This window comes from Spodoptera frugiperda, chromosome 22, assembly GCF_023101765.2.
Source record: "Spodoptera frugiperda isolate SF20-4 chromosome 22, AGI-APGP_CSIRO_Sfru_2.0, whole genome shotgun sequence".
Lineage (NCBI taxonomy): Eukaryota > Metazoa > Arthropoda > Insecta > Lepidoptera > Noctuidae > Spodoptera > Spodoptera frugiperda.
The window spans coordinates 614,478-642,298 of NC_064233.1; the positions used below are offsets into that span (position 1 = coordinate 614,478).

Sequence of the window (27,821 nt, forward strand, 5' to 3'; positions counted from 1 at the left end):
TAAACCTTCCTCTTGAATCAGTCTATCCATTAAAAAAACCACATTAAAATCCGTTGCGTAATTTTAAAGATTTAAGGGTACAAAGGGACGTAGGGACAGACAAAGCGATTTTGTTTTATACTCTGTAGTGATGTGCAATTACTGATAAAGACAAAAGAATGGGTATAAGCCGGTAAACGAGCAGACGGATCACCTGGTGGTAAGCAATCGCCCCCGCCCATGGACACTCGAAACACCAGAGGCGTTACAAGTGCGTTGCCGGTTAAGAATTTAAGGGTTATTGGGGAATCCGGGATTGGGAAGATTGGGAAAGGTAATTGGGCCTCCGGTAACCTCACTCACACAACGCAAGCGTTGTTTCACGTCGGTTTTCTGTGAGGCCGTGGTATCACTCCGGTCGAGCCAACCCATTCGTGCCGAAGCATGGCTCTCCCACACTTTCCTATCACATAAAACCTAGTTAACAAAGACTTTTCAAATCTCAAAGTTTTCTCCAGTAACTGGCATCGACAAGAAACTTAACAATATTTAAAGTTTAGACGCCATTCACCCAATACCAGCTAGGAGACATTCTTTACAGAATTCAATAGAAAAAATATTATTTATTTTTACTCTAAACTCAACAAGATGGGAGTAGAAACTAAAATCATTATAACTTATGCAGATGAGAGAGATGTAAAAATATACTTACTTATATTTACTTTTCAGAAAAATTCTCCGTTCACTCCAAAACGCCTAGGGCTGTCACCAATTAGAGAGTTCCGCTCAGCGAGCCATTGTTGTCGAGCAAGCAACGCGAGGAACGCGCCAACCCTACTACGACTTTAAAAAAACATAACTATTGGTATGCAAATATGTTTTTTGATTATATCTCGTGAAATCTAGTTTGTGTAATATCTAGTGTTGTTTGTGTGTTGTCGATTTATCGATGTTCTGTTTCGTTGACCGATAGTAGGTTATTGTAAAAAAAAATTGGTGTGCCAAGGTGCGACTTTCAAGACTTGGAAGTCGATCCAACTTCCACTTAGTGATATGTCTCAATGTCTATTTTTTTCTTAAATAACTAAAGCCTTAATTGTCAAAAGCTGATTATAATTCCAAACTGCCCACTGCCTTGTTGATCGAGTGAGCGTAAGTGCGACTGCCGGGCAAAGGGTCTCGGATTTCCCGGAACGGGCACTGGACTTTATTCGGTTTTTCGAAAATTCTCAGCAATAATAGCACGGAGTCTGGAATTATACAGGGTGACTTTGAATTCGACGTATTCCTCTCGGGAGGTGATAATACAACTAATTTCCTACAAAATTAGCCCTGAGGTCCTTGGGCGGAAAGTGGCTAGTTTCTGAGATATTCAACATTTTTGGTTTTGGTAAAAAATTCCAGAATTGATTACAAAAACACCAATAAATAAAAAAATACTGGTTGGATTTAAGTAGTTTTAGTTTTAATCAGTTGCCAATACATCAGTTATCATTTATAAATACTAATAATGGCACAAACATCATTCGTTTTAAAATAGCAAGTAATTTCCTATCAAATTTTGTTTTGTGTCACTAATTTGGTCGATAGAAAATTGGATTTATTTCAAAAAAAATATAAGGCACTAAGCGTAAAAACAATTAGAAAAACTTCCTTGGTTTATTAGCTATCCAGAAACATAAAATTATTTACAACATTCTCAAAAATAAATGAATTAATTGATGATAAGTCGAGTGTAAAGAGAAAAGGGCAATTTCAAAAACATCTTTATTTGCAAAAATTTGTTCAAAGTAACCTTCCCTACGACGAATACATGCCCGAACACGCTTCCTTATCTCTATGACGGTCACTCTTGGACCGAATATGCGTCTAATTTCGTCATTATCTTCAAATACGTTTTGGAGAAGAATTTCGATACACGGCATATTCCGTCTGTATAAACAAGGGACTTTATGTAAAAATCGACCGCCGTCGTTAGGTTCTGGTCACTGTGCATGCCATGTAGTCATGTAGTGGGACCGCCCTACATCTACCATTGCCGCACAGTAGATCGATAGTGCTCTGATCAAACTATCACAATATCCATTATTAGCCCCAAAAAAGTCAACGAAATCTAAAAAAGCAAAACCAACAGGTCCACGGATACGGTTTTGATTCAAATGTTTGGATAGGTATCATTAATAATATGACTTGATTGGGCTCTACTTTTTACCCAATAATTTAAATGGTGAGAATTAAAATTATTTTTTAAGGAATGAGCTAGGATCATTGTTTTAAATTTGAATTTAGAAACAAGATTATGAGATTATTCGAACACGACGACTGTTTAGTGCACTATCGAACTATGTACTGTGCGGCAGTGGTTGGACACATCGGTTTTCAGGCGTTGGATTGACAGGGCGGTCCCTCTACATGACTACATGGCATGCACAATGACCAGAACCTAACGACGGCGGTCGATTTTTACATAAAGTCCCTTGTTTATACAGACGGAATATGCCGTGTATCGAAATTCTTCTCCAAAACATATTTGAAGATAATGACGAAATTAGACGCATATTCGGTCCAAGAGTGACCGTCATAGAGATAAGGAAGCGTGTTCGGGCATGTATTCGTCGTAGGGAAGGTTACTTTGAACAAATTTTTGCAAATAAACATGTTTTTGAAATTGCCCTTTTCTCTTTACACTCTACTTATCATCAATTAATTCATTTATTTTTGAGAATGTTGTAAATAATTTTATGTTTCTGGATAGCTAATAAACCAAGGAAGTTTTTCTAATAGTTTGTACGCTTAGTGTCATATATTTTTTTTGAAATAAATCCAATTTTCTATCGACCAAATTAGTGACACAAAACAAAATTTGATAGGAAATTACTTGCTATTTTAAAACGAATGATATTTGTGCCATTATTAGTATTTATAAATGATAACTGATGTATTGGCAACTGATTAAAACTAAAACTACTAAAATCCAACCAGTATTTTTTTATTTATTGATGTTTTTGTAATCAATTCGGGAATTTTTTACCAAAACCAAAATTGTTGAATATCTCAGAAACTAGCCACCTTCCGACCTCAGGGCTAATTTTGTAGGAAATTAGTTGTATTATCACCTCCCGAGAGGAATACGTCGAATTCAAAGTCACCCTGTATATGTGTGAAAATCGTCGCGTAACAACGCTTGCGTTGTGTTTCTTTGTGTGAGTGAGGTTATCGGAGGCCCAGTTACGTTGCCCAAACTTATTTGCCTAATGATTCTAAAATTCCTAACCCCCAAAAGGCCAGCAATGCACTTGTAATGCCTCTGGTTTTTCGGGTTTCCATGGGCAGCGGTGATTGCTTACCATCGGGTAATCCGTCTACTCGTTTACCGGCTTACACTATAAAAAGACTGTCACCAGATAACACTAAGAATACGAGCATGATGACGTTACTGATGTTAAAAAATACTACCTATTTCTACCTTTTTTTGATGGGGGAAAATCATCCAATAACTTTCCCATTCTTGGTTGGGGCGACAGGTACGAGTAGTGTCAGACTTTTACTGACTAAACATCCATTCGTACTCCTGCTTTTCGATCCTGGTAACCTATTAAGTTGTTCGGGACCTACGTCTACCTATACTTAGTTTGAGAAATATCCATATTTCTTTAGCCCAAAAAGTGTAAACAAATTCCAGTATACTCTACCCTACTTGTACCCTATGTGCGCAGCATCCAGTACGAATGTGAAGATGAAGTATATTTCAGTTAAATATAATAGTATGGAACTTTTTCAGCCGGAAAATGTACAAATATGCAAACTTTCGGCATTCATTCCATATTAGAGGGTAGTGCGGGGATCGTGTCGATATAATTCCTGTTTTTGTGTATCGATAAAAAAATTTCATAAGTGTAAAAGCTTAGAAGCGGTTTGTATAGAAGATATCTTGAAGAATTTCTAGAAAAAAATCCGTACGATATTAATCAAGTTGTAATGTATACTAACATAATTTATTATAAAGTTGAATGTGATATCTAATAGTAAAATTAAAAATAAAATAAAAAATATATAATACCAGTGACTAGTATAATTCAGTCAACGTCACGCTTTTTGTCCCCAAATGGGTAGGCAGAGGTGCATACCTATACGTAATGTTGATATACAATGTACACCCACTTTTCACCATTTGTGTTATAAAACCCATGTAATAAGGGGTGAACCTATTGCCATATACGGGACATATATTTCCAAACTCCGTGCTACTACTGAGAAATTTTCGAATAATCAAAAACAACGGAAATACTTTGCCCGATCCGGGAATCAAACCCGACCCCTTGCCTGGCAGTCACACTTGCGACCACTCGACCAACGAGGCACTCTTATTTTAGCAGTATTATTAAGTAATAGTTAAACTATTCTTTCTCAAATACTGAAATTCAGTCAAATCTAGTTAAGACAGCGCTGAGTACATATTATTTGGGAAATTATTAATTACTAAGTACTTCGTGATGTTTTACACTCCTAAACTTTGATTGGTTTTATCTAAGAATTGTTATTTTTATGAACAATATTTTATCATTACCTAACCGACGGACTGAAGAGAATTTTATTTGCGTACCTCGTCATCTGCCACTATTTTCAATACCGGGAGTCGGATATTTTATAAAAATAGTTTACATTAAATTATTTCTATCGACACCACCACCCCGCGCCTAGCTGTCGACCTCTCAACCGTTGGTACGCGTTCGCGAAATATTTTCATCATTCACTATTTATTTTTTTAGTTTTTATTTAAATACAAAAATTCGTGCCTACATAGACATACTATGCATACGTAGCATTATATTTATTTTAGATACAAGCGCACAAACACTTGTTCGCTTTTCGCTAAAAATTAAAAATATTCGGACATGTGCGATGTGGCTCGCTCACTTAGGATTCCGTACAATGATAGTTAAAATATCAACAGCCAGCAACAACTGCAAAGCAGCAAAGTAAAATAAACCGTATGGGGAAACTTCTTATGACTTAATTTAAACCACATATTTGTTATCATCTTGGCTGACAATATACGAAAAATGAGCGAAATAGGCCCAGTAGGTAAGCCAAAAAGTGCATTATTCTCTTTGAGCTAATTTAAACACTCTTTACAAATACGGCATTATAACAGCCGCGCCGCATGTCCGTAACATTCCTAGGCAACCTACAACATTACAGCTTTTCTGTGGTCAAGATACATGAAGCTGTTCACACGGAATTTAAAACTTAATTAATTTCAACAGTTTTTCTGTGGTCAAGAAATATAAAGTTGATCCCACACAGTTTTCAATACTTGATTAATTTATTTTTTTTATTTTGTTGAAAATTTTCGTATTTCTTTTATTTAAAATATTTAGTTGTATTATGTTTCTGTTGACGAGTACTACTTGTAGTTTCATTTAAATCATATGAGTGATCTCCATACTAATCCATACAGAAGTCATTGGATGATTTTCCACCCTAAAAAATATCTTTCTCTTCAGGAAACACAAACTGGCAAAGAGTTTTGCTTGTTGAGCTACGGAATCCTAAAATGTTAGTGAAAAATATTTTATTTTTGATCAAAGGCTTACACATTTGAAGTATCTTCACGTCGAATGCGATATTTTCAGTTCATTGATGATTTCCTTTGAGTTATGCATGCCTGGTACATTTGCGTAGTACTTTTACATGTTTTCAGCTGTTTTCAGAACTGAAAAGTGTAATTATTGAAATATTGGGTAATGACTGCTTCGTTGGTTGCAAGTACGACTGCAGAACGAAGGTTTGAATCCTACTATTCCTATTCATTTGTTTAAGGTTAAAAGGTTTGGTTCCAAAGGTTTTTTTGGTCGGTAAACAATCGGATCATTTGACGGCAAGCGATCGCCGCCGCCCATAGACACCCGAAACACCAGAGGCGTTACTATTAGTAATAGAGAACGCATCCTTTAGTTTTTTAATGTTGTCCAGTTTATAATTGTTATTGTTAGGTTGGCAACACTATTTTTCTCTCTGTTACGTTATGGCGGCAAAGCTGTTGTTTGTGTAAAAAGTCTAGCTAAATAATGATTCTATTTTCCGTATTTTAAACAGTTCTATTTTATCATCCACCAGTTACAATTGCGTTGCCGGTCTTTTGGGGGTTAGGAATTTAAGGGTTATAAGTTTTTAAACTGACATGGTCACTAACACTAATATTAGAACTAAGTATATTTATGTCTATGAGTTTCCGATATTTCGGCACTGTTGCAAGCGCCATGATCACGGATGTACTGATGAACTGACAGTTTATAATATTTATTTAAGGCTTTTATTGTAACTTTCGTGAGACATACTAAATTAATTATGACGCGGTGATCGGCGCGTCGTGTGTCGCGGAATGCTGCTCATGAATATGAGCCTCTAGCATGGCTTGAAACTAGTCGAGTTCCTCGTCAAAACATTACGTGAGTAAGCCGATAACATAATATTTAAGGGTTGTTAGGATTTTCAAAAAAGTATTTTTACTTAATTATGACGTCATCTGCGGTATATTATATACTTCTTAGATAGAGAAGGCGAGTAAAACCAGAGCACACAACTAGTCACCAGTCACCAGTAAACAATGAACACTATTCCCGTTTATATTAAATTAATGGCCTAAATAAATATGTCAAGTAAAGTTGTCGTGAACTTTTTCCATTTTGGCGGCGGACCGTCATTTCGTGGGACGGGTGGCATCGTTTGGTGACATTATTTTAAACCGTGGTTTAACGAATAAATGAAAATATAAAAGAGAGATAAATAAATATATTTAGACTAGCTACTTCCACGCGGTTTCACCCGCGCTGCTTGGCTCCTATTGGTCATAGCGTAATGATTTATAGCCTTATAGCCTTCCTCGATAAATGCACTATCCAACAAGCAAAAAGAATTATTCAAATCAGACAAAGAATCAAACAAACAAACTCTTCAGCTTTATAATATTAGTATAGATAACAGACAGATAACATTTAGATGACTGCCTCGTCTGTCGAGTTGGTCGCAAGTGCGACTGCCGAAAAAGGGGTCTCGGGTTCGATTCCCGGGTCGGGCAAAGTATTACTGGGATGTTTTCGGTTTTTCGAAAATTTCTCAGTGGTAGCACAGAGTCTGGAATTGTGCCCAGTATATGGCAATAGGCACACCCCCTATTACATGGGACTTAAGTATTTAACACAAATGGTAAAAAGTGGGTGTACACATTACGTGCCGTAATGTGCACCTCTGCCTACCCCTTTGGGGATAAAAAGCGTGACGTTATAATATGATTATGATCATAATAATGAGTATAAAACACGCCCTGACATCCTGACTAAGGTCTTACTACAAAATACCCCGCTTTTGTCCTATTCATTTAAAGGGAACGTGAGTAAATAGGAAATGAGCAAAACCGGCCACTAATACATATAATATTATTGACCCAACGCGTTCAAAACAATCATCTTGCCAATCACTGTCAAACTGAAACACGCTTGTTAAACCACGTTTAGAGCGTTAATTAACGGGTCGTCTAACCGACGGTTAGCGCGGTGGCAGCGAGCGGCTCAGGTGTGCGTTAATGCTAGGCGGATGACTCGCTTCTTCCTCGCTAAATGTTGCTTTTACATCTTATGTATTATATGTATATGTATACTTATATATAGCTAGCTTTCAGTAGCGGTTTCTTCCGTATAATCAAAGAAATAAAAGTAAAATGTCACTCTTCTATCTTTTTAGTATGTATTTCCAAACTTAAATCTAGGTAAGCCACCTATTTCTAACATTGCATCGCTCGCCATTGACAGAGAGATCACGCTCACATATTGGAGCCCAAATGCCGAGGTTTTCCCAGTACACTATAATATGGAGTACTTCAAAAACGAAGTAAATAGGGTTCTTTAAGGGTCGGCAAAGCGCATGTAATGCGCCAAGTGTTGCAAGCGTCCATAGGCCCCGGTAACACACGCACAGCTACATAGCTTAGTATCAGTGGAAACGATCATATAACTTTTCGACCCGGGGCCCCGGAAAACCGCTAGGTAGTCCGCAGCTCCGGATCAGGCATCAGTCTTACTGGGCCTCATCTGTGTTGGTCTTTGAAGCGCGCACAGAACGCGACGTGCCGTTTGGTTCTAGTCGGGTGGCGAGCTACCCTTGCTCGCCGTTCGCAGACCCGCACAAGAGACGCGGTGGGCACAAAATATCACTTACGTTATAATATTAATTATTATGTTAGTAGTATCGCGCCCATCGCGCCCTCAAACTCGAGTCACCAGTAGCAGCGCGACAATCGCCGCGTCGTGTGTCGCGGAATGCTGCTCATGAATATGAGCCTCTAGCATGGCTTGAAACTAGTCGAGTTCCTCGTCAAAACACTACGTGAGTAAGCCGATAACATAATAATTAATTTAGTATGTTATGTCTCACGAAAGTTATAATAAATGAAAAATCAACCATTTTAGCTTTCTAATAACTATTTTAAATTCCTATTGTATATGAGAGCAGTGTGTGGAATATATTTTTTTGTCACCTGTGTGTGTTTCGCCTCATTCGACACGTTTATATGCATGGTCACGAGTTTAGGGTGATATGTTAGTGGCGAGAGTAGCGAGTTTAATTTTTGTGTCGATAATTTCATTAATATGTTTTTTTTAATGTGTGACGACCGGAGTGATACCGCGGCTGAGCAGAAAATCGACGTGAAACAACGCTTGTGTTGTGTGAATGAGCCCAATTCCCCATCCATCCTTAAATTCCTAACCCCCGAAACGCGGGTAACGCACCTGTAACGCCTTCTGTGTTTTGGGTGTCCATACACCTTCGTCTTATGAGGGTTTTCGATTGGCGATTAATGCTCAAAAGTTCTTCGTGTGAAAAGAGGCTTTGGTCAGCAGTGGCCACTAGTAGGTTGTTGATGTGCTCCAGTCGAGGAGCCACAGCAGTCCCGAAGCATGGCTCTCCTGCGTCATACTTTAGTTATGTTAGCAAGTGTGGGAGAGCCATGCTTCGACACGAATGGGCCGGCTCGACCGGAGTGATACCACGGCCTCACAGAAAACCGACGTGAAACAACGCTTGTGTTGTGTATGGGAGGAGGCAATTAACCCCCATTTCTCAATCTTCCCAATCCCCGATTCCTCGTCAATCCTTAAATTCCTAACCTCCGAAATGTGGCAACGTACTTGTAACGCCTCTGGTGTTTCAAGTGTCAAGCATGACTCTCCTGCGTCACATTAGTTTTTTTTTCTGACTCTCAGTTTCCGCACTATGTGAGCTACCTTCGCTGTCAATACTTATTCAGTTTATGACCGTCATGATATACACATACAATATATCTATATGTGTGTATGTTGGTAATAGATACAAGACATAGTACATCTGTATTACTCGGTAAAGGGGTAGACAGAGACAATTTTAAAAAGTGTGTAAATTATGATGTAAGTTTTGGTTGGTCTTTGGTCATGTGGTCTTTGGACAAGTTCGATTGAAGAATAAGGTGTCTCGGGTTCGATTTCTGGTTCGGACAAAAAGGATTTTTTGCCAGGTTTTCTAGCCAGATAAAAGTATTTATAGCAAGGAAGCTAGAATTGTACCGTATAATAAAATATAGGAATACGTACGTAAAGAGGTGAGACGGTAAACATTAATGTAGTCTTGTTTCAAGGGGGAAATCATCCAATGACTTCTCCCACTTTGGGCGACGCGAGAGAACGTGTCAGAATCTTACTGTCTATAAACCACCCCGTTCCTACTCCTGCTTTTCGAACCAGAGCCCCGGTAAACCCGCTAGGTAGTCCGCAGCTCCGGATCAGGCATCAGCCCTATAGTGCGCAGAACATACACCGTATACGCACAGAGGTATCTAGATTAAGTCTTTGACTACCAATAGAAAACTGTTGAAGGCAAATCCTCCGCTAACGTCGGTCACCGGTGACCACCACGGCGTTCAAGGTGTTAAGCTCTTCTAGTTTCGAGTCACAGAGGGACTCTTCCTCAGCTCCGGTAACAAGCTCTCACCACTTCCTAAAAACAATATAAAAAAATCATTCTAAAATCGTGAACCTACCCCTACCACATTCGAATAAAACCCCCTCAAAACTAAACAATACCTAAGTACTTACTTACTTACTAAGTATATGTACAGACCAAATACGAATGCTAAAGTTTATTTTTTTTGTGTAAAGTTTACATTCATTTCGTTCACTCATTTCTCAGTTCATTCATGGCGGAGGTATTGTGTCCGTGAATGGGTTGGCCTATCAAATTGTGCGGCGTCGGTCTTGCATTCAATAATGGGAAGATCATGAGTTTGTAATACTGGATATGTTAGGGGTAGAAGGGGGGTTTTGGGAGAGTTGTGATGTGTCTAAGTTTTGGAGTTTTTGTGTGGTATTTTATTGTAACTTTCGTGAGACATACTAAATTAATTGTTATGTTATCGGCTTACTCACGTAACTGTTTGACGAGGAACTCGACTAGTTTCAAGCCATGCTACAGACTCATATTCATGAGCAGCATTCCGCGATATACGACGCGGCGATTGTCGCGCTGCTACGTTGCTGCTGCTATTTCAGATTGCGTCGTTGGTTGAGTGGTCGCAAGTGGTGTCTCGTAAAGTAGTCGGGCAAAGTATTTTGGATATGTAGGGTTTTTTTCGTTTTTATGAAAATTTCTCAGTGGTAGCACGGGATCTGGAATAGTGTGGCAATAGGTTCGCCCCCTATTACATGAGACTTATGACACAAATATTTAAAAGTGGGTGTATATTTTACAGTGGCATTACGTACCAAAATGTGCACCTCTACCTACCCCTTCGGGGATTAAAAGGCATGACGTTGCTTAGAACTTAGTAGAAGAAAGGTGACGTATTGGTCAGCGTAGCGCAAGACGTTCACCCATAAAGGTGGATATGCGACCTAATCAAAGTCGCAGACAACCGTTGGATGCAGGTCGCTTCCAACCGACCTATCTGGAAATCATTGCAGAAAGAGTGTGTGAGGAGTGTTTTTTAACACCCTAATGGTAATTAGGCCAAAGCCGGAGCCCCAATCACCAATTACCACCATTCTCAATCTCCCCAATCCCCGATTCCCCAACAACTCTTAAATTCCTAACCCTCAAAAGGCCGGCAACTATTGTGATACATAACACATAAACTAACATTAACTTTATAAAAAAAAAAATATCCGAAATTCCAATCATTTCAACATTTCCCCCTTTCCCAAACCCATGTTTAACAAATCCTAGACATGTTAAATATTGTCTGACTAGTGTAGTTTGTCAGTAACAGGTACATACAAATCCAGTGTTATTGCGTACTCAATGGTAAGTAGCAAGTAGCATTGAGTAGCAGTGCGGGAACTAGTAGAGGTGGTAATACCACCTCGAAAAATATATTGCTTTTTTATTGGTAGCTGCGTTATTGGTTAAGGTAAGCGTCCACAGGCTCGCATCGTACGCATCGCACGCGTTCCGTATGACGCATCGCATGTAGGCAATGCTGATGATGCGGATCAGTGGACGCAGTTCTATGAGTTTCTATACAAGACAAACTAAAATCCGTTGCGGGTAATGTGGACGCGTACCTGTAATGTGCGATTTCCATCAATTTTATGTCAAAAAAAAATACATTAAATATGTAATCCGTTAGTTAGATTAATGATTTAGAAGCTTTGCAACTGCATTATTTAATTTTCATATAATTCTGGGGAAAAAGCAGTCAAACTACCTAATGCTTAACAATAATAGATACTGCCTATGGACAAATGGTCACCCACAATACCAGAGAAGACCACCGATCTTTTGAGAGCTAAGATGAATAATTGGCCTCCAGTAACCTCACTGACTCGGTGAAACACAACACAAACGTCGTTTCACGCCGGTCTTCTGCGAGGCCGTGGTATCATTCCGCAAGAGCCAGTCAGCCGCTCCATTTGTGTCGAAACATGACTCTCCTACATGTAAAACACTTGTGATCATTCTTTTTTTATGAAATAGGGGGTAAACGAGCAGACTGGTCACCTGATGGTAAGCGATCAGCGTCCCACATGGACTCTACAAAAAATACTCATTTAAAAGGTGGTATAAACCAACTCTATACAGATACGGCTAACAGTAATAATTTCGGATTAAAATATGCATTTCTAGATATCAGGTTTCTTTTCAATCCTAGTGCTTAAGGGGGGAGTGGGGGGGGCTGCCAGACTTGTATTAGAGTCCCATCTGTATCTTCACAGTTGTGTGACTTTTGAGTGTAGGCTGAGTAATGTGTGTTTTGTGTGGTTAGATGAAACGTGTGTTAGGGATTTAATTTAGTTTCAGATTGAGGATTCAAAGTCAAATCGTTTATTCCAATTAAACCATAAATAGGTACTTTTGACATGTCAACAAATAAGAAATAAGTAGGTAATTGTATGTCCGTCTGTCTAACAGTGAAGCTAGGTGCTCCGTCTCAAAGTGTAGCTTCGAATGGAGAAGAACGAGCTGTTAACACTGGAAATTTGTAATCGATCTTTATCCACATCTGATTAAGTTTCGAAGTTACTTCATCTGTAACCTCACACCTTTCATCCCGAAAGAGTAGGCAGACGTGCACGTTATGATCGAAATCTCTGGTTCGATCTCGTTTTTTAAAGTCAAAGTCAAAGCATTTAATTCAGCACACACACATTAATTATAGGGACTTTGGAAACTTCAAATAGAATAAATTATCAGTCAGTAAAACTAGGTTGTACCCTGTGGCTGTACCTACGTTCGAAAATAAAGCTTCGAATGGAAAAGAACAAGCAAGAAACTCCATTTTATTAAAGAAACTGCAACTAATTTAATGTCATAATTATCGGTCTTAGGACTGCATAGTTGATAGTGATTGGCTGGTTGGTTAGTTACAAGTGCAATGTACAGCGAGTTCGATACCAGAACAGCGTATTGTGCTGAAATGTGTCGCTGTGGCTCCGAGGCTAAGGCTTTTCAAAACAATTTGGCGGCATAATATCTGTGCCATTTTAACATTTCATAACATACCTATACCAAAGGTATCGTGTCACACGGAAAACGTTTGAACATAAATCACCACGCTTGCTTAATGCGGGTTTGTGATTTCAAACTTATAATTAGAAATTATAAGCCCAGATTTCCTCACGATGTTTTCCTTCGCCGTTTGTCAGTGGTTTCTAAATAATCTTAGCTTAAAAAGTCACATTGGTGGTGTTTACATTGCATATTTTATGTGCGCCTCTGCCTACCCCTTCGGAATTGATAGGCGTGGCATTATTTTAAATTTTGAATAACGCCATCTATCTTCTTAACGTTGAACTTATATTACTTCACTGTACGCGTTTTTAACTCATCCCTTATAATTATGCTACATTTAGTAAGACTCCTATGCACGTATTTCCATAAAGATAGAATAGATGGCGTCAGTAGCACGTTTTCTAAACTTTTTAGATGAAACTAGTGGTCGCCTAGTGGTTGAAATTCAACCATATACGATTTAATTTACAATACCACTTAACATACGTTCAAGGATAATTTTTATTTAACTCAAACTCAAACAAACTCTTTTATAAAACTCTATTCATATGAGACGTCAATATCATCGCAATGTCTATCGATTTTGACGTTTTGTCAAATACGATCAGATACTATGCATGTGTGTGTAATGTTTTATTTATTGATTTAATGTACTTTATAAGCATTATTTTTGAAAAATATTAGAGTTTTGCACTTCTCCTACACATAAACTATAAGTGTACCAAATTTTATGCTCCTACGTCTGCGCAATTTTCGTAAAAAGCGGTCCAAAGTTTTTGCATCACGTATTAATATACATATAGATGACATCAGGTTTTTTTGTAGAAAGTTTAGACTGAAGAAATTATAAAATATTCCAGCCCTTCGGGGATTAAAATAAGTAAAGTAAACACAGTAAAATAATTTTATAAAATTCTTTATTAAATCTATAAATGCAAATTAAATGCCCTAGATAAAATTAATAAATGCATCTCATCTTACAATTAAACATATATATGCTTGTCATGAATGAACACATTCAACACTGTCTCATACTAGTTACACATAATATAATATTATTTTCATTTATTTATCTTACCTTATTTGTTGATTACATTTTTAAATATTTAATTAGAAAAAAAAATCATTTAAAAATATGAAAAGCTAGTCACACTATTATTAAACAATCAAAATAATAAATTATCAATTAATAGTGCCATTAAATCACATAATTTCAACAAAAAATGTGACATAAAGCGGCCATGTTGAAATTTTTGACAGCTGTCATTTGTGACAGCGACGAATGTGTTTTGAAAATAAGACCTCTCACGTTGTTCTTAATAAAAACAACTTGAAGGTGTCGTTTTCTTTTAAAAAGCGAGTATTTTATCTATTATAACAAAAAAATCTCAAATAGACTCATAAACTTTGTAAAAAAACAAATAAAAAAATAAACTGAAAACGCTATACAAAAGTAAATATGTATGTTCAAAATTGTTCTTCATAATACTTTTCGTATAAAAATTACTTGTCATGTCTTGATAAAAAAAAATATACATATATAATTTTGTAAGTACAATCAACAAAATTACTGACTACATAACTCTCTAAATTCATAATTTTATTGCCAAAAAAATGTCTCCTACACGTCAAAACATTAGCTGATTGTACTTAATTTTCAATTCTCAAAACTCCTTGATAGTTTTATCTAATAGATAGCAACAACTATTACAATTCAATTCAGAAAGGCTATCTATTTAAATAAAAAGTTAACTAAAAATCACGTAAATTAATTGAGAAAAGCTCTACTAGTTTCGAGTCACAGAGGGACTCTTAATCATGAGCAGCGTGCGCAGACGGGGCGACTCACGCCTACTCAACTCATACTAAGTATTACATGAGTAAACCGTGATTTTTAGTTAATTTAGTATGTCTCACGATAGCTCTTAAAAATAAACGTTGTCATTTATCGGTTTTATTTAAAAATAACGGTTGTTATAACTACTTTTTGAAGAAGCAGTTGTTTAAGACGTTATAGTTAAACCTGTATCCTTCTTCGGGTATATTCTCGGTCACCAAGTTGTCACTTCGGAAGTGCACGTAGAGGGGACCTGGTGGTGTGGCTGCAAGAGAAAGAAGACAAATCAATATAGAACATATTTTTATGTTAGAGTGTGGGAGAGCCATGCTTCGGCATGAATGGGCCGGCTCGACCGGAGTGATACCACGGCCTACCGAAAACCGACGTGAAACAACGCAATGCGTTGTGTTTCGTTGTGTGAGTGAGGTTACCAGAGGCGTTTTTTTTTTGGGGGTGGGGGAATAAATCATCTAAAGACTTCTCCCGCCCTGGGTGTGGCGAGAGGAGTGTTAGACCATTGCTGACTAAAAAACCGCCCCGGTTACTACTCCTGCTTGTCGAGTTGGAGCCCCGGTAAACCCGCTAGGTAGTCCGCAATTACCTCTCTCCCCAATCATCCCAATCCCCGATTTCTCAACATCACTAAAATTCCTAACATGGACGGCCCCACCAAAGGCCGGCTCGCTCCTGCAACGCCTCTGGTGTTTCGCTTGATGGACGGCGGCGATTGCATTAGATGATACCATCAGGTGATCCATCTGCTCGTTTACCAGCTTATACCATAAAAAATATCTCTGAAACTTACAGGCAATGATTTGCGATGCCGCACTGCTACCGCAGAACTTGGCGCCTCTAAGTCCATCAGCGGTTTCGGCCTCAGGGATGAATAAGTAGTCCTCAGACTGAGGCGCTCCTCTTGTGACTGGGTTCACTTGGCAATCAGTGTCGAGGTACAGGTTCGCATCGTCTCTGTAGGCCAGGTTGAAGCTGGCTGATGTGAATCTGGAAAGAAGGTTACGTTTAGAACATGGTGCTGAGGAGCCTGACTCGGAACTTGGCACAGGAATCCTGGTGTGGGGTTCAGGAAACCACAAAACAAAGTATCATTATAAGTTTTTAAACTGAAATGGTCACTAACTTGAGACGGGATATTTACCTTGTTTATTTATGTCTATGAGTTTCCGATATTTCGGCACTGTTCACGTGTGTGCAAGCGCCATGATTTCGGATGAAAATAAACATGGTAAATATCCCGTCTCAAGTTCTGATTGTACAAACTTTCATTGTTTCGTATCGTCACGCATTTTATTTCCGAAGGTAGACAGAGGTGCATATTACTACCCTTGATTTCACTGTACAATGCCCTCAGTAAATGAATCCAAAAATTATTCAATTTGAACCAGTAGTTTTTGAGATAAACGGTTTCAATCAAACAAACTCTTCAGCCGAATGAATTATTATGTTATCGGCTTACTCACGTAACTGTTTGACGAGGAACTCGACTAGCTTCAAGCCATGCTAGAGGCTCATAGTCATTGAGTATTCCGCGACACACGATAGTCGCCAAGTCGTTCCTCGTCAAACAGTTACGTGAGTAAGCCGATAACATAATAACTGATTTAGTATGTCTCACTAAAGCTATGATTGTTTTAAAAAAAAAAAACATTTACAAACATAGGTGCGTTTACAAACATAAAATTTCACATACACATAACACCCAGACCCGAAACAACAATTTATGCATAAAACAAAGAATTGTTTCGCGCGGGAATAGAACCATTGCACGGCAGTCAGTTGCCCAGCCACCGCGCCAACCGTGCAGTCATAATAAAACTCTTCAGCCTTTTTAAATTAAATAGTTTAAAAACAGATTGAAAACTCACTTGATACCACAGACATCAGGGCTCTTCTTGAAGCAGGTGGAATACACCAGGTTGGCAATGTATGGTCCAGCTCCCCGGTTGTAGTTGAACGACTCGAAGGCTCCGGCTCGGTCAGGGTAGTACTGGAGGCAGCCAGGGGGCGCTGCAAGTCAATGGCTCATGATTAGCAGGTTGGATGAAAAGGATTAGGAATCTAGGTTAGGTTTGTGGCGACACATGACAGAAGTCGCACATAGACTATCGATGAGCAAATAAACGGATGACTTCATAAAATCTACCATCGCACATATGAAGTTTAAGTACATGCGAATAAACATGGATAGAAAATCCCAACAAACAACTGTTGGGCAGAAAGCCCGCCAGGCACGATCACCTCGCCTGGTCGGAGGATACTGCTTTTCTTAGGGAACTTTACTCTCTGTTCCCTAAAGGTTGAAGGGTGGTTGGTGAAAATCGCAAATAGAATGTCAATTTCAAATAATTTTGTATTAATTAAGACTAGAAAATAATAAGGAAGAAGAATGGAAAAGAAGATTCTTCATCATCATCAACAGCCTATAAGTGGCCACTGCTGACCAAAGGCCTCTTCTCACACGGAGAAGGTTTGAGCATTAACCACCACGCTTGCTCAATGCGGGTTGGCGATTTTAAACTTATAATTAGAAATTATAAGCCCAGGTTTCCTCACGATGTTTTCCTTCACCGTTTGTCAGTGGTGTCTAAATAATCTTGGAAGGTACTTACCAATGAGGTACTCGTCTCTGTCAGCTGATGATGTGAATGGTGTTGCGGGCAGGGCGTTGGTCCAGGTCTCGAGGATGCCGTCACGGTATTTGCTGTGGATGGAACAAATTATGATTGTTAGTAGCACAATATATTATAAAGAAATAGCTTCTATCCGCGGCTTTACCAGAGTCTCCGTGGGATAAAAAGTAGCCTATGTGTTATTCCACTTCATAAGTTCCCTTTTTTGAAAGGGGGAAATCATACAATGTTTTCTCCTGCCTTAGGCAAGGCGAGAGGGACTGTCAGACTCTTACTGACAAAAAACCACCACGTTCCTACTCCTACTTTTCGAGCCGGATTCACGGTAAACCCGCTAGGTAGTTCACAGCTCCGGATAACCCAATCCACCCAATCCCTAAATCCTCATATCTCTAAGCCCCAAAAGGCTAGCAGCGCACTAGTAACTCCTGATGTCCATAGGCGGTCCCCATTGCTTACCATCAGGTAATCCACCTGCTCATTTATAGTCAGGATAGCAGCGCCCTTGTAACTCCTGATATCCATAAGCGGTCCCAATTGCTTACCATCAGCTAATCCATCAGCTCATTTAACACCCTATCCTATTAAAAAACGTGACGGCATCTTACCCAAGAGTATTGAAGCACTCAAGCTGTGTGACCTTGATCTTCCAGGTGGCCTGTGGGAGGTTTGGCTGAGAGCTTCGATCAGCAATCTTGAAGTTGATGCGGATAGCTCTGCTGTTGGTCGAGGCGTTCACTCTGACGTAGACTGTGGAAGAATATCAAGATTGAGATCCATGTTCTTTGGAAGTAAAATTATTATTATTCATTTTCATAATTTTGTTGTAAATAGAAGACTGCCTCGTTGGTCGAGTGGTCGCAAGTGCGACTGTCGAACAAGGGGTCTCGGGTTCGATTCCCGGGTCGGGCAAAGTGCTGTTAAGTTATTTTCGAGTTAAAAATTTCGCGCGCGCGTGTTTTCGCATGATCAGCTGTTAGCAGCGAGGCACCCGCGCCCGCGTTATCGGAAGACTAGTAACTAGGTAGGTATTTCAGAACTTTACGCGCGAGTGCTAAAGAAATTTTGTTATTATTGTGATAAAAATAAAACTAATGAGTATACAAAAAAAGTTTCTTTGGGAAAATTGTTTGTAATCATGAGTACAATCACGTGTTTAAATATCGTTCACTAATTACCAGTCACCCTATATACCTATATTTACTATTGAGAAGGGGTGGATACTCACTATGCTGTCCACTGTTGTCTCCGCAGAGTGGGGGCAAGAAGTCGGAGTTGGCTTGCAGGTTGGTCACTTGGAAGATGTCGTTCCTGCAGATGTAGCCTGGACGCTGCGTCACATTCTCCACAGGTTCCACCTGGAGATACGAATTATATGAATTGGTGTGTGTTTTTTAAAGCATTTGTGGTACACTAAATTTTGTCCGTAGTTTCTTTTTAAAGGGATTGGAGGCAGAGTTATAAAAACATGGACGTTTTTTATTAGTCACAAATATTCCGCGCACCAATTTTAAGGCTTTCCCACTCAGGCGCGTTATTATCGGTCGAGAATATCGCATGCGTTACTGCGATATATGTTTTCAGTATATTTTGTAATAGCATGGTCATGTACAATAATAATAACGCCGCAAGAAGTAGGACATTGCGTTTTTCTATCCTGCGATATTCCGATATGAGTTCTAGAATGTTTTGTATCAGGATGCAAACGACCGTACACACACCTGCGATAATAACGCGCTCTCTCGTAAGAAATATCGGACGATAAAAACGCAGCTGTGTGCAAGGAATCGGGACGCACTATCGCAATAACGCATGCGATATTATCGACCGATAATAACGCGCCTCTGTTCCCCGACAGAGGCGCGTTTAAACTTTCTACATTGAAATATGCCATACAAATTTCTACCTCTTATTTCAATGAAGTGGGTCATAAGACAAAAAGTAGCCTACGCCAGGTACTCTCCATCTCTTTAACTACCTCCACTTCAAAAACCACCTCAACTCATCGCTCTGTTTTGCCAGACACACACACACACACACAAACACACTTTGACATTTATTATATTAGTAAGTATAACTCACAGTAGTAGGAGGAGCCAAGTTGAAGGTTTCGAAGTCGATCCTCATCTGGCAGACGTTGTTGTTGTTGATCTCCACGTTGTAGGAGCACTCCAGGCCGGAGGACTCTCTGTTCAGAGGAGGGTTGATGAACACCGCCACCTTCGTCTGCGTGCGGATGTCACATGCGTTCACTGGAAATAGAGTCAAAGTTAGATGTTATTGCTTAGTATTTCGATGGTAATCTGTTACAACGTCGCGTCGTGAGTGGGGTATTGTGTTTAGTTTAATATACAGCTGTTGAAAAATTAAGTGAGTGAGCGAAATTGTGTGGTTTTATTCATTAATCTCTTTTTTCTCCTCTCTTAAACTCTTGTTATTGTACTATCATTAGAACTTGAAATTATTTCGGCACTGTTGCAAGTGCCATAATCACGGATGAATATCAGAAACTCATAGACATAACTAAACATGGTAAATATTTATTTATGTCCGTCTTAAGTTCTAATGTTACCTAGTGTTAGTGACCATGTCAGTTTAAAAACTTATATCTTGTTATTATAATAAAAATAAAACCAACGACTATACAAAAAAAGTTTCTTCGGGAAAGTTGTTTGTAATCATGAGTACAATCACGTGTTTAAATATCGTTCACTAATTACCAGTCACCATATAACCCAAAAAAGTCTACTTACATGAACAGCAAGTAGCGAAGACTCCGCAGAAACCGATAGCCTTTCCTCCTTGAGTGTTACATTGGTTTCTGGACAAGCAGACACCGCCGGTCAGTCTGTCGCTGCCCAGGCACTGCTCACCGTTGCCAATGTTGAAGATGCTGCCTGGTGACTGACGGGCCGCTGGTGGTGGGAACATGGGGATTAGGTTGTGTTAATCAAAAATTATAAATGGTTGTTGATAAAGACTGATGACTGTTGATGTAGCGAAAAAAGTGTATAAGAATCGTAGCAATTGACGTTCCTTTGTCTCTGCCTACCCCCATGGGAGACAGGCGTGAGATTATGTATGTCATGTATGATAAATGGTTACGTTTTGTTTTTTACAACATAGGGAGACAAATTAACTGATGGGGATTTAGGATTCGTGACTCAGGATTAGAAATTTGTTATTTTTTATGGGGATAAGCCGGCAAACGAGAAGACGGATCACTTGGTGGTAAGCAATCGCTGCCGCACATGGACACTCAAAACACCAGAGGCATTACAAGTGGGTTGCCAGCCTTTTGGGGGCTAGGAATTTGAGGATGGTTCGGGATTCCGGGATTAGGAAGATTAGGGGAGGGGGTAATTGGGCCTCCGGTAACCTCACTCATATAGCGAAACACAACGCAAGCAGTCAAGCCGACGCATTCGTGCTATATTTGTGCGTGCCATGGTATTGAGGTTGTGAATTTATGAACCGGGGATTAGCGACTGGCAACTGGGAATTAATGATTAGATTCCCAACCGCGACGATTAGAGATTTGGTGATATACAGAATTCAGAGTTCGGGATGCAGACTGCGAAATTTGGCATTGCGAAAGGGTGTTTGGAGATTGGGGACAGCATTCAATACTAAACCTTCTATTCAAGTTACTCGACATACTAAGGATATACAGAATAAATGGTGACTATGACTTACTTCTATAGTTTTCACCATCGACCACAGCGGAGGCGCTGGCGTAGCTGACTGCACACAGCAGCACGACTCTCAGTAACCGATGTATCCCCATCTTTGCAAATCTGTAACAAACAATACATAATTGTTTTTAAATTCTATAATTAATTTCTTACTAATTAGTTACTACCGGTTTCACTCCCTCCTCTGACTGCCGGACAAGGGGTCTCGGGTTAAATTTTGTCGTCGGGCAAAATCATGCTAGGTATTTTTCGGTATTTGGAAAATTTCTAAATAAAAATTAATTAAATTTCTGTTCGTTAGTCTCGCTAAAACACAAAAACGTCTGGACTAAGTTGGCCAATTTTCTCTTGAATTATTTGTGGAAGTTTAGGGAAGGTTTAAAAGGTTAGGTTAGCACCTAGCTTCACTGACATACGACTATGTTTCAAAAGTACCTTCAAGTATTTAGGGTTTAATTGGAATGATATGACTTTGATTTTGACTTTAGAAAAAAAAATCTGGGGCAATATGAAGTTTGTCGGGTTTGCTACTCGTAGTAATTAATTTAATAATATATTTAGATACAAATATTGGATGTGTATGCTATAGATTGTAAACAAACTTTTAGATTTTGTTGATGTTCATAAAAAACATACCGTTACTCTAATTTCGATATATTTTAAAGATAACATATAAGTTTAGTATTCAATTTTGTGACAAGCAATATATTATCTCAGACTAATAAATAAAATTGGAGTGTCTGTTTGTAATATTAAAATAACTGCTTTTTACTATATGCATATCATGAATATATACATATATGTATGTTACATGCACCCAAATCTCATTTTTTACAATTTTAACACTGTATATTTATTTGTTTGCTTCGCTTGCTAATCTCTGGAATGGCTGGACCGATTTTTGACAAGTTTTTTATTGGCAGGTAGCTGAAGTACTAAGAAGTAGGCAACTTGATCTACTTTTATTTAAAAAAAATATATGTATTTTAGAATTGTAGCCCATTTACTCCAATCTTCCCGATACCCGATTCCCCAACAACCCTTAAATTCCTAACCCCCAAGAGGCCGGTAACGCACTTGTAACGCCTCAGGTGTTTTGGGCGTCCATGGGCGGCACCAATTGCTTACCATCAGGTAACCCATTTGTTCGTTTACCGGCTTATACCATAAAACCCAAATTCTTTTATAACACATCGCAAGTCGCAGGCAACAGTTAGTATACAATAAATATAGAATTAATTAATGTTTTACTGCACATCTTTTATTGAGGTTCTTGTTATAAAAAGCGGATTGGTAATAAATTAATTTTCGGTTAGGTTACGGTATTTTGATGCCATAATTAACATATTCTACCTTAAAAAAGAAAAAGTTGAAATGCACATATTAAATGCAAACAAATAATCCGGAGCTGCGGACTACCTAGCGGGTTTACCGGGGCTCCGGTTCGACAAGCAGGAGTAGGAACGGGGTGGTTTTTAGTCAGTAAGAGTCTGACACTCCTCTCTCGCCCAAGGCGGGAGAAGTCATTCAAAAAACTTTAATTTTATTGAACAAATCAGTATTTTACCGGGCTATTAAGCATCGTGGTAGCTTATTATCATCCTTATTTTATTGGATTGCGTTTACAAACATAGAAGTTCACATGCACATGACACCCAGACCGGAATCAATCATTAGGGGATCACACAAAGAGTTGCTCTATGCGCTAATACCTCCCATTGAAGCCGTGGCAGATACTTTTAGAACACCTTATATTTAACTATGGTGCCATAACATAGTAAACACCATAAGTTAAGGTGATTAGCATCCAGTGCTAACCGGTTATGTCGGTCATTGAACTCTAGTTATTAGTTCAATAGAAATAACTGTTCAATTGAACCGTTTTTTTAAACCCTTGGGCGGTTTGTGTGGTCTCTTGTTTTATTTTTTACTAGCGACCCGCCCCAGCTTCGCATGGGTGCAATGGTGATATATTACGCATGTATTATACATATAAACCTTCCTCTTGAATCACTCTATCTATTAAAAAACCGTATCAAAATCCGTTGCGTAGTTTTAAAGATTTAAGCTTACAAAGGGACATAGGGACAGAGAAAGCGACTTTGTTTTATACTATGTAGTGAAAAATCACTGTTTAGTCACGTAAATTAATGATGAAAAGTCCCTCTATGACTCGAAACTAGTAGAGCTTTTCTCCACTAATGTACTTGAGTAAACATCAACAACATGTGAAACTTTTTATGGAATAAGCTGGTAAACGAGAAGACGGATCACCTGATGGTAAGCAATCGCCGCCGCCCATGGACACTTGAAACGCGAAAGGCGTTACAAGCGCGTTGCCGGCCTTTTGGGGGTTAGGAATTTAAGGGTTGTTGGGGAATCGGGAATTGGGAAGTAATTGTGCCTCCGCTAACCTCACCTACACAACGCAAGAGTTGTTTCACGTCGGTTTTCTATGAGGCCACCACTTTGGCACGAGCAAATAGACCAACTAGAGGACTAACCGACAGACAGACGTTATTAATATTATTATATTTGCTTTGACGTTCAAAAGTGCCTTCCTGGTCTATTTGAAATAAATAATTTGACTTTGACTTTGAATATTTAAACAGTTACCCAAGCTATAACAGTTATGATTACTCTCAAGAATTCCTCATTCATCAACTATATGTACCCATTCGTGTACCGTTGCCCAAACCAGTTGCTCGTGGATAGAGGAAGCAAAAACGCTACATACATATATATTCTAAGATAAGATAGTGTTGTCAATTTGAACTAATGATCAGTAATATTTATGTTATGTTATACCGTTATTTTGTTATAAATAACATAATATATTAGTTACTAGTTATTCCCAAGCTGTTTTGTTCGCTGCTAGGCTTCTATGAATCGTAGCGTAATGTTTTGTAGCCAATTTGTTTAAAAAGTTGATTGAATTTGAACCAGTAGTTCCAGAGATTATCAACTGACTATAAGTGGTCACTGCTGACCAAAGGTCTCTTCTCACACGGAGAAGGTTTGAGCATTAATCACCACGCTTGCTCAATGCGGGTTGGTGATTTCAAACTTATAATTAGAAAATATAAGCCCAGGTTTCCTCGCGATGTTTTCCTTCACCGTTTGTCAGTGGTATCTAAATAATCTTAGAAAGTACATATAACTCGGGAAAAGTCACATTGGTACCTACTTGCCGTAGGTCGGTTTCGAACCCGCATGCATGAGAAGCGGACGTCTTAAGCTTCCGGGCTGTTCCGACGCCCACGTTCCGGAGATAAGCGGTTACAAGCAAATAAACTCTTCAGCTTTATACAGAGACTGTTAGCTTCTACAGCTCAATTAAGTAAGATACACGGTTGGCACGGTGACTAGGCAACCGGCTGCCACGCAAAGTGTAGCGGGTTCCATACCCGCACGGAGCAATTCTTTGTGTGATCCACAAATTGTTGTTTCGGGTCTAGGTGCCATGTGCATGTGAACTTGTATGTTTGTAAACGCACCCACGACACAGGAGAAAATCCTAGTGTGGAGCAACGTTTAAAAAAACATAAAAAGAAAGAAAGAAAAACAATTTATTTGGCAACGGGTACGATGCACAAAAAACATAATATGATAGCCGCTAGCAGAAGCTATTAAAAATATTAGCTGTAAAATCTTAAGCAATGTCTTTCTATATACTTAATCGTAATTTAAAGATTTGAATACATTTGGTATGTTAATTTTATTCATAGAAGGCGCTATAATAAAATTTATGTCTTTCTATAGGAAATCCGAGATCTATAAAATAAAACCAGTTTACTTATATATCAGTAACTCATTTACCTATATACTTATTTATAGCTACAGTTTATGTGAAAATATATTATTATATGAATGTAAATGAGATGAGTGTTTTGGTTCTCATTGGTTCAGTGACCTTGAGAGCTTTATAATGCATTTTTTTTTGAGCAGGAAAAATCATTCTGGGTTATTTTCCTTGCATAAGTTATCTTTCTTCCGAATTTTTGACCAAAATTTGTAATGCGGCGTGATTTTAGTCAGCTAAGTTCTGTATTGAAAAGAGGGGTGCAAAATATAGCAATAAATGTATATGCCATTAATATCAGACCAAACTTTTTTTTTGAGGGTGGAAATTCATCCAATGACTTCGGCCACCTTCGCCGCTAAACAAACACAGATTCAACTACACGGTTGGCACGGTGACTGGGCAACTGACTGCCGTAGAACGTGTAGCGGGTTCTATTCCCGCACGGAGCAACTCTTTGTGTGATCTCCAAATTGTTGTCCGGGTCTGGGTGTCATGTGTATGTGAACTTGTACGTTTATAAACGCACCCACGATACAGGAGAAAATCCTAGTGTGGGGCAACTTTTTTACCAAAAAAATAACACAAACGGAACAAGCTAAATTAAATTCAGTTTCTGGACAATAAGTCATTATGTTTTATCGAAGAAATCTAAAAGACAATTTCTTTATCATAAAAGCATCTATGAATAGATTTCAAAGTTAACTTTAGACAATATATTGAATAACTGTACTTTAAGAATGTTGTAAAGTTTTATAGCATTTTATATTCTATTGTCTGGATTTGTGCCTAACTGTAAGTCTTTGGAATCTAGCTTTCAGTCTAGCTAGAAATCTAGGCAGATCTTTGATGGGATTTATAGCTTTTGACGCTATAAAGATGATTATGTAGAAAAGCGGTTATTAACTTGACTGCCCCGTTGGTCAAGTGGTCGCTAGTACGATTGCCGGGCATGAGGTATCGGGTTCGATAACCGGGTCGAGCAAAGTATTAACGGGCGTTTTTCGGTTTTTCGAAAATTTCATAGTAATACAACGCAAAATAATAAAAAAATAGCACGCACTGTTTCTTTTTCACACAATTTAAGCAAAACTTATTGTTTTGATACTTCAGACACTTCCTCAAAAAATGCACTATCCAACACAAAAATAATTCCGGAAATTAGCGTGTTTAACTAAATAAACAAACTAAATTTCTTAATAAGCTTAATAAGCTATTATATGTGTTAATAAGCTATCGAACATTTTGTGTACATAAATTTATATGCAAGGGGTTAGTTAAACTAAATAAAAATAAAATATAGAGTATAGATAAACGATCCCCTTATACCGCATGTATTTTTTATTACCTACCATGTTTTTTTTTCTGAGAGTTAGGTATCATTTAAACATTCTATTATGAAATATAAAAATACTTACTTTTGTACAAAGATAATAACCGACTTCACTGAAGAAAAACGGTTAAAATGAACACTAAAATGGTCAAAATAACTTTTATTCCGGAGGTCGGTGTTAAATAAGAAACAAACAATAATGAGAAACACCGACTTTCGAAATCAAAGTCAATTTGATCCTTTTAATGTTTCTTTTTAACTCGTCTTTCTACATTGAAGTCGGTTTATTTGGAAAAAGATTTTCTTAATTTAATAAATAATTAATGTTTGAATGATACTTAACTCTAAAAAAATTTGGGAAGTGTTAAAAATGTTACCTATCGTTTATCTAAATTAAATAACTATATTTTAGTTTAATTTAATTCCTTTAGTATAAATTATTATAGCATAGATTTGTGGCTTGTCCCATTAGTATAAATTATGCATAGATTTGTGCACATTATGAATACCGGTGCACGGTTTTTTCCACGTTTTTATTATAAATGCATATTTTATAGTCTTTATAACCGTTCATGTCTAGTTTAAAATAAATTATTAAATAGACATGTTTCTAAACTTGTATAAAAATATGTTTATCATGTTGTTTATATGTATCGTTTTAATCTAGTTTCCAAAAATTAGGAGGATTATGACCGGTATGTTTTTTCTAATAAACGTACTATGTCGTAATAATGGTAGGTATACCGATTACGACGAGGTTTATTATGGACCAATTTGCGTGATTATTTTTTGTTCGACGCGGATTAGCTGAAATTTTGTCCCATAGAAATTTGTTTCAGATTGGTTCAGTAGTTTTTATTTTATTATAACATGATTTTTTTCCTCTCACTTGTTTTGGTTTTTATTTTAAACAAGCTTACCCGGCAAAGGCTCTATTTTCTCACATTTTAAACCTACCCTGGACTTCCAAAAATCATTTAAGACCAAAATTAAATTGATCCAGCCGTTCTCGAGTTTTTGCGAGAGTAACGAACAACAATTGATTTTTATATAATAATATAGAGATGATACGTTTTTTTAGTATATTTAGATATTTTATTTTATCTAGTTTTATATCATAAATTATTTTACTTTTATTTATATCATGAATTAATAAACTTGAAAAAAAATCAATGATTCACATCCAAAATATCGATCAATCGAGTACACTATTAACTTATATACTAAGAAAACTAATAAATAATTTAAATAAATAGTACGTACGTGTAGAGTGGGCAGATGTGTGTGCGTCAATGTGGAAATTATGCAACGAGTCGTCTTATATAGAAGCTTTGGACACCGCTACTCCGGTGCTGCGAGATTGCGAAATGTCGTGTGTAGTGTATAGTGAGATGCGCTGAAGATATGAACGAGATATTGCTTGGAAAATTTTGTTAATATACGGTAAATTATGATAAAGAAATAATCATTATTGAGGTATGACAAT

General features: G+C 38.0%; 1 protein-coding gene and 1 long non-coding RNA gene across 2 annotated transcripts in view; one reads left to right on the plus strand and one right to left on the minus strand.

The window, feature by feature from the left end:
• The window catches only part of LOC126912136 (uncharacterized), a 196,196-nt gene that overhangs the window by 109,313 nt on the left and 59,062 nt on the right, over positions 1 to 27,821 (plus strand). The window lies entirely within an intron of this gene.
• Positions 13,918 to 27,728, minus strand: LOC118279918 (uncharacterized). Its single transcript, XM_035599770.2, has 10 exons — positions 27,599 to 27,728; positions 21,202 to 21,302; positions 20,259 to 20,420; positions 19,588 to 19,757; positions 18,734 to 18,863; positions 18,114 to 18,255; positions 17,485 to 17,576; positions 16,741 to 16,882; positions 15,663 to 15,859; positions 13,918 to 15,119 (listed from the first exon to the last, which is right to left on the minus strand). The coding sequence occupies exons 2-10, from the start codon at positions 21,290 to 21,292 to the stop codon at positions 14,998 to 15,000; spliced, it is 1,248 nt and encodes a 415-aa protein (XP_035455663.2). The 5' UTR covers positions 21,293 to 21,302; positions 27,599 to 27,728; the 3' UTR covers positions 13,918 to 14,997.

Bases quoted from the DNA above. Each gene is read 5' to 3' on its own strand.
- LOC118279918 (XM_035599770.2), bottom strand. From the start codon at position 21,292: ATGGGGATACATCGGTTACTGAGAGTCGTGCTGCTGTGTGCAGTCAGC. The intron at 18,864-19,587 runs GTGAGTTATACT...TCGTATCTCCAG, and splicing joins ACTTGGCTCCTCCTACTACT to GTGGAACCTGTGGAGAATGT. The intron at 15,120-15,662 runs GTAAGTTTCAGA...TTTCTCTTGCAG, and splicing joins GGCATCGCAAATCATTGCCT to CCACACCACCAGGTCCCCTC.